Raw genomic sequence first — 16,072 nt, 5'->3', positions numbered from 1 at the left:
ATCATTAAAAATAAGAACACACTTGACTTTACATTTAAGTCTACTTCAATTTCATAATTTTATCTTTTTCAATTAAAAGTGCAACTGAGAAATAAGACTAAGCAGAAGATAAGGAATAATAGGACTTTCCTCATACTAAATATGCTTAAATGAACAGACTTTTTAGTCATTCTAATATTGTCCTGCCATTTCTAAGTTTCTGATTTTTTCTAGTTGTTTGACACTATTGGAACTTGAACCTTTGAAAAACTGATATGTTAATGCATCTCTAAAAAAAAGGGCTCCCTTCTCTTTATATTGGGTCTTGTTGGGGTATAGAGGTTTTGGGGAGACATTAAAATCACTTGACCTCTCATGAAAGATTTGTTGCTAGGCATTCTAGAGGGGCAGAAGTTTTCATCAAGGAATCAAGGGTATAGAAACCCAATTCGGATCCTTACTTTGTTTGCCATGTAGGCTTTAATACGAGTGGGAGTAGTATTTTTATTACTGATTTTTTAAAAAATGGCTCCATTTTCTTCTTGCCTAAATTAAATTGTTTATAAAACATCCTGGGTTGAGTACATATATTCCCCACCACTGAAACTTTTTTATTTGGATTTTTTTTTAACTCTTTAAAAGAACCCAAATCTAGTTGAGTTTATAAAAAGATCTTTTGGTTTTAGTTGTAAATGGACACAATGCCCCTACTTTATTTATTCATGTTCATGTGGTGCTGAGGATTGAACCCGGTGCCTCATGCTCTGCCACTGAGCACAGCCCTAGCCCTCTTTTAGTATTTTGTATTTGGTATTTTTATCCACAGCCCCAATAATTCAGATATCCCTAAAGGGAGGTCATAAAAACTTAATTATATAACCATAGATATCTTTAAATGAACCAAAGATACTGTCCCATGTTACAGGAAATGCTATTATGAAACTGATATTAGTACCAAAAGAAAATTCTCATTTTAAAACAGAGCTTTAAAAAGATATTATGGTTAAAAATGGTGGGACATTGGATTCCTTCTCTAGGGTAAAGCAAGGAGGCACTGGAGAAAAGTATGAGAACGGGGCTAAAATGCCAGACTACTCTGCATTCATCCCTTCTAGCCTTTTTCAAATTTCTCATATGAAAAAAAAAGGGACCATGCTCAGCCTTTACAGAATACAAAGGAGAGAATTCAACGACATGTGGTCCTATGGTAAGGGCAGTGACAAGCAAACAAAACAGTAGTTACCTTAGACACTGTAAACTTATTACTGTGAACCAAACAATATACAAATAATAAGTCTGAGTCCAGCTTAATATAGAACACTTCTGTTCAAAAGACTTTACCTCGAAGTACAGCCGTTAAAAAAATAGGAATGAGAGAAGAACGTTCTACTATTCTCTTTCTGACGGTTTGAAAGACACATGATTTGAATTAGTTTTTAAACTGAGCTCAGTAGAATGAAACACAATCTTTCACACTTTTTGAGAATATATTAACCAGACTAAACCTTTTTCTATATCTCCAAACACTGCCTCTATAACCATGGAATTAAAATTATAACCATGTTTCCATGGCACTAGGTTATCTTTTAAATTTCAAATTTTCTCTTATTAGCAGATTATTTTTTTATTCCTGAGTGTTTTATTGACTTCCTTCATATTTCTAGGTATATAATACTCATCTCAGTGGCATCACTATCGAATAGTTTTTTAACAATTTTGTATGATTAAAAATTCACATTTTCACTTTTCAGTTGAATTTTTAGACTGTAAATTCAAATATATGTAAAAAACCCATGATAAACTGATTTTAAAACCATTAATACTATCAAAATAATAGTACACACACAAAGTAACACTGTCACCACATGGAAGAGATATATGTAAATACCCATGCTCTGGGGGTCACATTATCTGTCTAAAGGCATAATTTTGGCACTACATTTAACTAACTCTACCCTTTCTAATACTACAAAAGAAAATAAAAGAATGCATTGCTAAAGTGTAGAAAATGAAGACTGATTTTGTTCATATTGTTGACCACCCTGAAAACTTCTGTTCCTTTAGAATGCCTAGTAACAAATCTATTTTCTAACTATAATCCACCACCCTATCACCATCCCTTAATTTTAGTTACATTTGGTCTTTCCCAGGTTCTTGAAAAATGTGCTATGTTAGTTGCTTCCATGTTTTGTCTCCCTGATAGTAAAGAACGGCAAAAAAAAAAAAAAAAAAAATTAAATGTTGGAAAAGTGCTTGTGAAATTTAGGGATAAAAAAATAAAATGTTCTCAAACCTTCTGGCAGGATTACTAAAATTACTAACCACTACCACTTTGCCCCAAAAGGCAAGGAAATGTGATATCAAAAAGGAAATATTCAAATCAATTTCTACTAAAATATTCTGTGAAATTTCTCTCAAACTGTATATTTTAGCATTAGGAACTGTTCATTAATTAAAAAAATAAGTATCACATGAAGTTGACTATTATAAAGCAGACCTATAACAAGGAAGTCATTCATAAACTTTTCTAAAAGATTCATAGCTTTCCCCTTCTGAACTCTAATTTTATGTATTATTGAGTCCCAAGTTATGGATACAATAATACATTCCAATATTACTGGCCAAATATTTAATTGATTTTGTATATTTCTCTGCTATACCTAAAAAGTACAGAATGCTAACACATATTTCAAACAGTGGCCCATAGGGATGACAGCAAGGCATTTCAAGAGGGAACACCAGGGAAAACAGAAGTATGTCCAAGGAAAGGGCTTCTCAGTTCTGATTAACTCAGGATAGCTTATCTTCATATTTCAAATGAAAGCCTGTCTTTTCAAAAACAAACATTTACACAACTTTGGATGATGAGGCTTACAGCTAACTATGTAAATAAACAAACAGAAATATTCTTCCCTTAAAGCCTGGCTATAGATAATAAAAAAAAAAGCTTGAAGGGGTTTTGGAAGGAAAGAGACTCACACTGTAACATGTATGTTCAGGGCTCAAACCAGTCTGGGTTCATAATTTAAGGCTACAAATGAAAACAATTCAGTTAATTTTTTTTAAATGAAAGTAACGTATTTTCAGAGCCTAAAGGGATTAATAATTAGTTCAGAGAGATTATATAGTACAGAGAGGCAGAGAAACTGAGTGGTTCCACTATCATATAAAAACAACATTATTTCAAGAAGATATATTTATCATTCAAACATGATTTTACCTCCTTTTTCAAAGGGGGCATCATTAGGGAGATTAAAACAAAATGTAATATTTTACTTTTGGTTTCTGGAAAATGAAAATGTTACACATATTCTGCTCTCTGAAATTATCACTTAAAGGTTGTGGAGTCTCTTGAACAAATATGGAAATATGAAATAAGAAAATATGATAAGGAGATTGTGAGGTTAAATATTAGAACAGAGTATATAAAAATTCTTCTTATGTAGACTATAATTAACTATAAATAAATCTGATTCTTAAAACACTCATTTATTGCCACTTTAGAAATGTAAAAAGTTTTAAAAACTTTTCTGGGACAAAGGTCAACTTTGTCAATGAAAGAATACATTAAAACCTAAAGGAAATTAGAGAAGGAAAGATGAACAAACACTGTTACCCACTATGTGTCAGGTGATCAGGCCAGGTGTTCCACACTTTTCATAGGTATGCTCCCTACAATCCTGTTCAGTTGCTGTTAATTTTATAAACCAGGTAATTAGGAACCAGAATGGTTAAATACCTTGCCCAAGTTCATACAGCTAACAAGTGGTAGAACGTAAGGTATATATTTTGATATGTCTTATTTACATCTGTGTCCTTTTTCTAAATCAATTCCCCAAATCACAAATTCATTGTTTCTTTTTAAATAGTTTTTTAGTTGTCAATGGACCTTTATTTTATTTATTTATTTATTTATATGCGGTGTTGAGAATTGAACCCACTGCCTCACACAGGCAAGCGCTCTACCGTTGAGCCACAACCCCAGTCCCACAAACTTATTCTTAAGAATTTATAGTTTGTCATATAATTATATAGATTCACAATAAAACAAAAACAACACAACAAAGAAAAGAATCAGTAAAAAATCTTAACTCAAGGTCCTCTTTCCTCCTCTTCTTACTAAGCTATGAAACGATGGAAAAGTAATTAAAATGGCAAGAGAGAGGGATGGATAATTCAGACTAGTCTCTTTAATATAACTTTCAGCAAATAAGTAAATAGATTCTAATGAGCCTATATTCTTCATGTAGGAGGGAGAGCATGTGCTTGTGTTGTGTGCATGTGCATGTTGCTGGGGATCAAGCCCAGGAACTCAGGTGTGCTACGAAGAATGTATTCTTAAAAACAATAATATACGCAAAATAATATCCTAAGGGTACAAATAGAAATTTTCTTAATTTTAAATGTTTTTCATCCAAAGTAGGCATTTGGACTGCTATTTCTTCTTTAGTATTTAAAAATACTTCTCCATTTTTATTTTAATGAGATACATGACCTCTTACAAATATAAAATGTATTACACTAAAATAAATGCTCTGAAGATACTGACTGCATGTCAACAACATAAAAATCTTTATAATAAAACTTGTCATCTAATTTTTAAATGATTTAAAGAAAATGACTTAATGGTTTAGTAATTAAAAGAAAGTTCAAATGAATGTATATATCCTTATTCAGGAAAAGATTTAACTTTTAGATGCAAAAGCTAAACCTATTTTTAAGTTTTAAAACACTTTTTCCCCAACTTAAAAGAGCATTGAGGTGATGGATATACTATTCTTCGATAAATATCCTTTTGGAATATAAAATACAGCAGCACCTCTTTACAGGAAAAAATGAGATATGAATATTTTTCTTAAAAAAAAATACTGTGCCTTTCCAAGTAGGCAAGTCTTCATAAAATTTTTAAGGGTCCAAGTCACACCACTATCCCAGTTGTAAGATTTATTAACTAAAAAGACACATATTAGTATTTTTGCAATCTTTTTTGCATACAACTTACTTTTAACACCGTGGTTCCTTACTGGATTTTTACAATCTTTAGCTTAGTGGCTATGACTTGTTATTGAACCACCATCAGTTTTGATTATTTTGTGTATCTCCTGACATCAACATTGCATTCACAAATTATTATTTGAAAATCTTCCAAATGTCCAAATACAGAAGATAGAATATTTTTTCCTAATGGGACAGCTTGAGAAAATATACTCAGATATAGTAAGTGAAATTAAATTTAAAAAATAATTAGAGTAAACCAGATGATTTCCTACTGTATATAAAAGAATCTAGAAAACCAGAGTGCAATATAATGTACCAATTTATTTTAAAACAAGCCACAATGATTTACATTCTATCGTATGTGGTTTATACAATGCCAAGATGAATATGTGAAAATTAAGCACTATTTTGAGTTTCCAAGCAAATGCCAAATAATTGGTCTGGGTTTTCTCTAAACTGATGTGGTAAGCCAAATTTACCATGGATTTTTGGCTAAAAACACAATATACATCTTATCAATAAACATGGCAAAAATGAAGATGTTTTCTATATTGGGAATTATGACATTATACCTGGGGAAAAAAGCACTACATAGATTTCCTATGAACTTTTGTAAAGAGTTATAATTTGATCAAAAAGTTATTAAGAAACAGTAATAAAAGTAAAGTTTAAAAATGTTCACCTTCAATTTATTTCATAGGTCACTGTTATACCATCTAATAAGATAATTAAAAACATGCAAGCAGCTGGTACTACAGCTAAACAGATTAATGTAATAGTCTACAGTCATATGTGCTGGCAAGGGGCTTGCCTCTTTTGGCGAAGAGAAGGTCAGCTGCCCTTGGGAGGAGGAGGGGTGGTAGAAAAAGAATATTCCTTCTACCATATAGCCCTGTGCTGGATGGATTCATTAACTTAAAAGGCCTCTGCAAAGTGGTAATCAGGAAACTGCTTCTCTTCTTTCACACCCTGCAAGCAAGACTCTCTCCACTTTAATGGTTAAGAAACAAAGAAAGCCCATAATCTGATGGAAAACATTAACATTGGTCTTTATAAAGCACAAGGTAAAGTTCATAAAACCATTGTCTTCTGAAGTCTTAAAAATTTTTATCATCTGCAGATTAGTTGGAAGACATAAGTCAGATTTTAACCAAAACTTTTAAAACAAAATCTATTACTCAGGCATCATACTGGTTTAGGAGTTAAATATAGCTGTACTGGACCTATCTGTATCAATAAGGTAAAAACCATGAGAAGATACAAATCCAAAGTAAAGCCTCCTGGGCTATAAAAAAAAAAAAAAATGTCTGTGAGGTTTAGGCACATTAAGCTATAGTTAGGGCCCACTGGTTTTAAATTTCAAAACTTATTTGTTAAAGTTCTAGATATCCATTTTTGAATTCACTACTAAAATATCTTCCCTTCACCTTTATAAGGTGTATAAATGCATTATAAGAAGGCAACAGAATAGTGTGCCTGACACAGAGCCTCAGGTTAAGCTTGTTGATAAGCTTTAAGCTCCCTTTCTGCTAAAAGACAACAGTTATTTTTCCTATAAGAAATTTTTTTCTGCCCTCCTTTTGCTGCTTCTACATTAGAGGACTATAAAACTTGCTACAATACCAAAAGGTTAATGATGATGACATGATGATGGTGATGACACTGAGTGGAACATAAAAGCAACTAATATTTATTCAACATTTGCCATGTGACATTATCTCATCAAATTCCTTATATCAACTAAATTTTATTATCCTCACTTCAAAGATTTATGTACAGATATTTTTGAAAACAAATACCCTGAGACTATGATCTCTTCAAACTTCACAAACTACAAGAATATAAATGACAGAAAAGGTACAGATCCAAGTGACCACTAAGACTACAAGTTAATAAAACATCAGCATAGGCTACAAAAGGGAGTATGTGTTCAATAGTGAAAAGTGAGGCAATGTAATAAAATGGGTCACATGAGTACAAAATACTACTACCATGGCGTTGCACTAAATTTTCAAAAACCTTTATTTTACACACTTTACCTCAGTCTTTCAAACAGTTGTGCAAAGGAGGCAGGTTAGAAATTATATTGCCTCTTTTACGGATGAGAGATTAAAGTTAGTATATATTCTAGACACAGGTATACATAGCCTGAGTGTGCTGGTGCTAGTATACAAACCCAAGTTGTTTATAAAGCAAGGTTATAATTCTGAAGCAGGTTAAATAATACAAAGGTAGACTGTTAAAACACAAAAATATGTTTCAGGGCTGGTAACCTATTCTAGTTAGTCCAAAGAACTACAATGATATTAGAATAATAATTTTCATTTCCAAAGTAAATTCTGACAATTTTTACTATTTTAACATGATTCTGAAACCATTTCTAGGTTTTGTCAGTTAACCTTACAGTGAAAATATACCCTAGAGCTGTGCTTCTATGAATTGTACATTTAACCCAAGAGTCGAATTCACAAGTAAGCTAATTATATTACAGAGCTATTGCCTACTGACTAGAAAAATACTAATTTCACACCTTAAATATTATAATACCATTTAATAGCAGCACTGGCCTATCAACTATTAAAAGCCCATTTTTACATACTGTACTACCGAAGTTTTTATCTTGCATTTTTAATTACAATAACATTAATATCCTGACATTACCATAGTGACAGGCATTGATTAAAAACAGTTAACAGCATTAGTATTTATTGTTCAAAGTTGCACCAAGAATTCATTTTCAAAATAAACATTTAATAATATACTAAGATACTTTAATCTTCAAGCTATTCAAGGACAAAATGAACTATAAAATAATGTATCTTCACATTAAAATCTTAACATTATGTTATGTCCATTACTGAATGTAACTAAGTAAACTACAAATGTAATTATAAAACATAAGTAGCCAAAGAAAGTATAACATATGGAGAAATATTCCTTCCTTTAAAATATATATGTTCCCTCTTTTTTTTTGGTTTTACTGTGTTTACACATAACAATGTTACCATCATATATATATTATCATATTCACATTCCTGAGTTACATGCCAAATCATGAATACTTGTTTAACTATTTTTTTATATTTAGTTTTTTTGGTGGTGGTTGTGATCAGATGTGACATACTCAGTGGAATCTACCTATTATTTCATATGTCAGTTTTCAAGTTAGAAGAAGGATTTGGAGAACTGCAACATTTATGAGGTAAGATGGGACAGTGAAAATAAAATGACGACATATGAGCTTTACTGCTGAGAAAACACCCTTCTAGAACACTATGGGAACATAAGCTTTCTCTAGTATCAGTGACACTTGAATGACTGATTATTTATACAGACCCCAATTGGTATAAAATAAAGATGTCAAGTGTTTCAATTATCATCTCATTTCTGGAATTCATAAACAAAATGTAAAAGCTTTTCATTTTCTACATTATTATTAAATGCCTCCTATGCCTATGTAAGGCTCTTCTCTAAATGTTAAATGCCTGCCTGGAATCTTAAGAAACAAATGACATGGTTCTAATTGAGGCAACATAATATGCAGAAAAATAAAAATATAAACTAAGCATATATTCCATATTTATTATAGAAAACGATACAGTTTAATATTCAAATGAGTTTTCAAGTGTACAGTGGTTCTTAAGTATATTTTATAGCATTACACCTTATTAGAACTAATTAATCATAAGGACACTGAATTCCAATTAAAGTATCTCTTTGAAAATCTGCATTGCCATCTATAATGCTTAAATACACTAATACTAAATCTGTACCTTTTTTTCCTAAAAGAGAACAACCAAGTTTTGACACTATTTTGGTTTCATATATGGATATTTAGATATTACTGAAAATAACTTTAATCTTTGTTTTTCCTGGGTTTCCCTGCTATAAAGGATAAAATTCATAAAAATTGACTTTGGTAAAACCAAGTTTTGGAAAGAAAGTTAAGAAAGAGATAAAATACATATTTTTAAACTAGTGTTCCTTTTTTTTTTTTTTTTTTATAAATTACTAATTGAGATATAACCGTCCTGTTTGCTAAAGATCCCAAACAGGATATTAACAAACAGCACTTAATTCAACCACAAATTACATTTTAAGCTCCCTTAGGCACTCTTGAGCAGTACATTCTCTTTTAGCAAGAAACTTAAACAAAAGAAAGTCTTTAGTACTGTAACAGAAACACCAGGAAAACATAACCAAAAATGGATTATAATGAAGCTTAGAACTAAACTATTTTCATTTCATTTCCCTCAGGATAACAAAAGATATCAGCAATAAGTTCATTTATTCAAGAAGAATTCAGGATGTTACATGTTCTGTTATCAAGTCTGAGATACTGACAGACCACAATGTCATTTACATATTATATTTTTAAAGCAGATAGTAGTTCCTCACTATCTTAAGGTTATAATCCTATAAAAATATATATTATCTTGTAAAACTATGTATTCATGTATTCATACCACCTACCTATATGAATTAAAAGTCCCCTCAGAGTCTAAGGTAGAACTTGTTCTTCTTCCATTTTTATTTGAATCTCCTAGAAAAAAAGATTAAAAACACGGAAATAATGGAGATTACAAAACTGAATATTTCAAATGAAAAACTACTGTATGACAGCTCTATGGTGTATAATAGTCAATAAAGCATATATATTTCTTCATCCCTCTCCCAAATTATCTTTTGTATTTTGAACCACTTAGGCAAAAAATGCATCTGGATGCCAAATATAAACACCACCATTCTTGATTTGGATAGTAATACTACCAAGGTTATTGCTAACAAGAACAAATGAAAATTAGTGCCATTTCATTTTCTGAATCACAAACAAAACCCAAACTTGTAAACCATTTCATTTTAAGTCAATGTTTATAAGCAAAGGCAATCCTTTTGTTCATTTGTTAGTGTCTAGGTCACCCATTCTGACCACTGGTACAGCTAAAAATGAGGGAGGAGAGGCCAGATCTGGAAGATTTTCTAGTTCATATTTTGCCACTGTCTAGGAATTTTCTAAGCAGAAAGGTAAAATAAAAGATTTTAGAGGTGGTTATCAAGAAACTTTGTAATATAAACTTTAAAACATGCTTTTTATTCCAAAATTTATTTTAACTTTTAGAAATTTAGCCATTTAAAACATAAAAAACCACCGAAAGATATTTGTGTCTCTTATAACATTTAGAAAAACATTTTCACTTAAGACACCACAATATTTATAAAATCAAATTTAGAACAAATTCATACATGTCAGTTTAAACACTACTGAATACCAATAAATTTACTAAAAGTTAAAAAAGCAGCTTAGCAATGCTCCAATGTCAAATATGCATTCTTATTGAAATTTATGTTTAATTTTTAAAACATATGCTTTAAAGTATAGATTTTATAAAATCATTAGTACACTATGATTAAATATATCATTTGTTCTTAAAAACAAATTTAAAAGACTAGAACCTGAGTAACTTTTACATTCCCAATTCTGCAACGTAACTTTCAAACATCAGGTTACATTTGTTTTTAGAATATTTAAAGCTTAATAATTTCATGATTTATTCAGTATTAATTTATATGTTTAGTCCATTTTGAACAAACTTAGGTGCCACTGGAGATCATCACAGTGGTCCTAGTTAAGTCAAATAGTAATTATGAAGCTTTCAGTTTAAAGAGATTATTTTTAATTATTGAGTATAGTACTTAGGTACCATACTTATAAAATTATGCTGCTCATTAAATGGTTACTGAAAACTGAAATGTAATTTTAATGACAGCTACCTATTTTTTTTAACACATTTTATATTTGACAGATTAGTCAAGAATGTTGGTTCTCTTGAAGATCGTCTGCAGCTGTGCCAAACAGTTCAGAAGGATCAGAACTGGACGGAGCCTGCTTACTGAACTTCTAATTCTACTCTTTCTCAAAATATATTTCCACATTTTTAATAAATAAAAAAATTCAGAAGTGGATTACAACACTTAAAAATGGTGACAATTCATAGGAGAAGATAATCCAAAAAACTTAACGTTTTAAGATTAGTCTAGATGCATATTTATTGTTAATTCTTTGAAAACAAGGGTAAGGTAAATTCATATATACAATTCATTTTCTTTTAGAAATTTAATACTGTTATAATAAATGAATCAGAATTAAGGAAAATTTGTCTGCCTTGCTAAATGAAAATTTCCTTTAACACATGTTATTTAACAGCTTGCAGACATTTCCTGTGAAATGTTCCATACCAGCATAGAATAAGCACTTTATTATACATTTAAAATATAAGCCTTCTTTCTCTTTAAAACTAAAGGTTTTGATTATTTAAATATATAAAATCTCACCGAGAGAATACTCTTCCTTTAAGCTGATTTATCGGATCACATGTGAAATCATTAAAATAAGAAACTTTTGGTTTTTTAAACAGGTTTTATTATCATAAGATAGATAGATAGTACAAAGATTTCCTTCAGTTTTTATAACTGTTAACTAAATAAAATGCCAAATTAAATATAACTTCCAAGGTACAAAAGACAGTAATAAGGAAGAAAAAGCAATTTTTGCTCTCAAAAACATAATAAGTAAGGAGCACAATCATTTCACTCACTAACAATATTAAAGATTTCAGGGTTTGCTATATGGGGAAAAGGCAATAAAGTTTTGAAGAGGGAAAAAGGGCTTTGTTCCTTCAATCCTCTAGTTGAAATTAATTATAGCAAATGTTTATGAAAACATCTGTTCCTTACAGTTATAAATTCTTAATTTTAGTATGGACGATTCCAGACTCTTCTTTTGAAAGCAAACTCACTATTGAAAGGTTTACAAAAGGACAGAATCTGTAATTCTGGAAAACTGTACATACAAGGTACAATGTTCTGCACAGACTTGCATTTGTGTGAAACATGGGATTTTAAACTGGTATTAAGGAGAAATCAAAGACAGAAAGGCTCCTCTTTAAGTTGTTATATGATAAAAACGTGTCTGCAACATAAAAAAAATTAAGACTTATAAACAAATGTTCCTTTACTATTAAATCTAATTTGGAGGTAAATATAATAAACTATTGATTTTATCAGGGACTTAAGTGTAATAACAATACAATCACGGGACTACATGTGCAGTGTTTCCCAAAAATTACAACAGAGGGTGCAAGAGAGTTTGATATGTTTTCGGTTGCTATTCTGATTCCTGAACTAAGTTGTCAGGTAGCCATAACAGCAACGAGGATGCACAGGCTGTTTTTCAATCATACGCACACATATAAATATGTTATTAAAGTAATCTTACACAAGATTTTTAAATGATCAGAAAGCACAAATACCTAAATGTGTTTTAAGATAATAGATTTTCTTCCACTTGCTTGAAAAGTAACTTAACTAACAATCAAATAAATTTTTAGAATACAATTGGGATTTTAAAGGTATTTCAATACCTACTGTAAACTAATGAGTAAAATAGTTTGGATATAATTCTTTAGTTTATGCATTTTAAATATATACATAAATTTTATGTAATATATAATATTAGATCTGTTACTATATAACAATGTACAATTCTCTACAATGTACAATACTGTTCTGCAGGAACAACTCAGCATTTCTTGTGAACGAAATTTGAAGTTTGCAATTGACACAACACTGATCTAATTGGTAAGCAACTTCACAAAATGAGTCCATAACATTCACACTTAAAATAAGTTGGCTGATTAAAAAAAATATGCTGTTAGTGGTATTGAATTAAGTGAAGATACAAAAGGCTAGTATTTCTCAACAGTAATCTGTAGCATATGTATCTAATTTATTAAATCAACAGTGTATAAATTTCAAAAAATATGATTGAATCTGGACTTTTAGCTTTAACTGCAGTTATGTTTAAGTAAATCGGTTCTAAGTGTGCACTGTTGAAATAATGCTAACCTAAGGTTTACAATAGATTTCTGTAGTACATTTTATGCACAAACATCTGTCTGCTTCATGAAAGTAGGCCCAGCAATTTTAAACTAGGTTAAGCTAAAAAGAGCCAGAAAAACACTCTGAATAAGTACACCTACTCAAATGTGCCTTCCGTTTACATCTGAAAACACTGAATGAAAGTATCACATCACACTAGGTATGAATTGTAAAAAGGCATACACATAAAAAGTCTTACCTCTGAATTGTTATAGAACTGACAACACAGTTGTATGATATTTAGTTGCAACAGGGTGGGCAGAGAATGACTTGGTTCAAATTAAGAAAAACAATTCTGTGGATTTAAGTAAGGAACTGAAATTCTTTGTGTCTTTTAAATGAATTACAATAAGCTACTGAAATGTTTTCATTCCATTTTAAACACCCTAAAAGGTACATTTAAAATAAAATATATGTATTAAGAATATTCCATATCTTGACATTGTAAAGACAAAGCATAATGTCTCTGCATCATCCACATACACAGTAGCCATAAAAGATTATTACACTGTTTCAGATATTAGGGTAACTATCAGCCTCCCTATGCTAATAATTTGTGCTAAAAATCCAGGAATGCCCATTAGATCCAAGAATTAGTGCTAAAGTCAATACCAGAAATTTGTGGCTTTTATAATTCTTTCCTCTGTGGTTATTTATCTGCATTCTAATGATTTAGTGGCCATATTTAGTTCTCTAATACAAATTATTTTTAAGATAATAAAAACTCAGATGTAAAATAGAAATACCTATGGACTACTATAAACAAAAATAGATTTTCAAGTTGATGATTTTTAAGAAAACATTTTTTAAAAATTTTAGTTGTGGATGTACACAATACCTTTATTTTTTTTTAATTTGTCTTTATGTGGTGCTGAGCATTGAACCCTGCCAGGCAAGCACTCTACCACTGAACTACAACCCCAGCGCCAAGAAAAGTTTTATTCCTATTAAATCATTAATAAAATTCTTAACCAGGAAAAGCAGAATAAAATTCTTGAACAGGAAAAGCAAAATGGATGATTATGGGACTCCAAATACTCATTCTTCCAACAGAAATAATGAAAAACAAAAGGTGTCAAACTAATTTTGTCAAAACTCTGGAAAATGGTCTGTTTAGTGCAAGCTTGACTGAAGGTTGAAGGGCTGATCCGCAAAGATAGGAAGAGGTTTTGGGTTTGGTTTTGTTACTTTTTTTTTTTTTTTTTTTTCGTGGTGCTGGGGATCGAACCCAGGGCCTTGTGCTTATGAAGCGAGCACCCTACCAACTGAGCTATCTCCCCAGCCCGGCTTTGTTACTTTTTATAGCCTGTGGTGTTCAAAGCTATCTCTGTAAAAACCCTATCTGAATATAAGTTAAGAAACAAAGACTTCAGTGACTACATATGATATGAAATAAATATTTGCAAAGGTTTGGGAAATTCACTAACCAAATGAACTAGTCTTCCAAATATCAAAAAGAGCAAATACTGGGGAAGGGAAAATGATTTCCAGAGTCACCAAATTATAATATTCAAATATCAACTTTTCAACAATAAAACCCCAAAAGGTATACAAAGAAAAAAAGATTATGGACAATTCAAAGAAACAAAACAAACTGACAGAAATCACCCCTATGGAATTCTAGAAATGGAATTTACTAGACAACAATTTAAAAGCAACTGTCTCATGGATGTTCAAAAAGAAAACAAGGCAATGAACAGAAATAAGAAAAATAACACATGAATAAAATACAATATAAATAAAGAGAAATTATAAAGGGAAACAAATTCTGGAGTTGAAAAACAACTCACTAGAAGTGTCAAACAGGTGTTAGGAGGCAGATCACATTTTTGGCAGATTTGAACATAGAACAACTTATTATATCTGAGGAGCAGAAACAAAAATCAGGACAAAAAGTGATCAGAGACTATGAAAACTTAGTGATACCAAAAAGACCAAACAATAAAATGCTGGGAGTCTCAGAAATGGGAGAGGGAAATGGGGAAAGAATATTTGAAATGCTGGGCATGGTGGTGTACAACTATAATGTCAGTGACTCCTGAGACTGAGGCAGGAGATGGAGAATTCAAAGCCAGCCTCAGCAAAAGCTAGGCAATAAGCAACTCAGTGAGACCCTGTCTCTAAATAAAATACAAAATAGGACTGGGGATGTGACTCAGTGGTTGAGTGCCTCCGAGTTCAATCCCCTGAGTTCAATCCCCAGTGAACACCGCCCCAACCCCGCACCAAAAAAAGAATATTTGAAATAAAAATGGCCAAAAACTTCCCTAACTTGATGAAACACACACACACACACACAAAATCTACAAATCTAAGAAGCTCAATGAACTCCAAGTAGGAAAAAACCTCAAGATTCACTGAAAGCAAAACGTTGAAAAATAATGGTGAAAAAAGCAAAAGAACAGTGATTACTCAATAACAAAAGTATCCTTGACAAGATACAACTAATTTCTCATCAGAAAGCCTTCAGGATAAAGGACAATGAGATGACATATATTTAAAATGTTGAAAGAAAAAGCCTGTAATCCAAAATTATTTTATCCTGCAATAAAAAATGAGAAAACAATTAAGACATTCCTAGAAAAAAAAGTGGAGAGTTAATCAATACCAGATATACCTACAAGAAAAATTAAAGGTGTCTTTCAAGGGCTATTCTTCAGGTTACAAAGACAATAGACATAACTTAAAACTATGGAAAGAAAAATTTCTAGAAAAGAGAGTGAAGAGAAAGACAGTGTTCCTGTACTTTTTTTTTTTTTTTTTTTTTTGGTGCTGGGGATCGAACCCATGGCCTTGTGCTTACAAGGCAAGCACTCTACCGACTGAGCTATCTCCCCAGCCCCTGTTCCTGTACTTTTAAGGCTTGTAAATCCCTTTATTTCCAACAAATCTTCAGAGACAAATGCATAAAAGAGGAATTCTAAGTCTGTACTGGTCAACAATGTATAAATAAAATGTAATTTGTGGCAACAACAAATAAGAGTATGAGAACAGAGCTGTACAAAAGAAAATATTTTGTACACTATAAAATTAAACTGGTATCAATTTGAACTGCACTGATATAAATATATGATGCTAAAGAATCTGCATGATAATCAAAAAGAATTTGCCTAAAATAATTACAAAATAGGAAACCAAAACTATCACTATAAAACAA

General features: G+C 31.1%; 1 protein-coding gene across 1 annotated transcript in view; it reads right to left on the bottom strand.

The window, feature by feature from the left end:
* Positions 1-16,072, bottom strand: part of Tbc1d5 (TBC1 domain family member 5) — a 536,784-nt gene that overhangs the window by 235,084 nt on the left and 285,628 nt on the right. Inside the window, 1 exon segment of the mRNA XM_047531151.1 lies at positions 9,451-9,520. Coding sequence (XP_047387107.1) covers positions 9,451-9,520 — 70 coding nt within the window.

This window comes from Sciurus carolinensis, chromosome 17 (assembly GCF_902686445.1).
Source record: "Sciurus carolinensis chromosome 17, mSciCar1.2, whole genome shotgun sequence".
NCBI classification, from domain to species: domain Eukaryota; kingdom Metazoa; phylum Chordata; class Mammalia; order Rodentia; family Sciuridae; genus Sciurus; species Sciurus carolinensis.
Note: the sequence above shows the minus strand (reverse complement) of the source record. Positions and strands in the feature narration are given on the sequence as shown.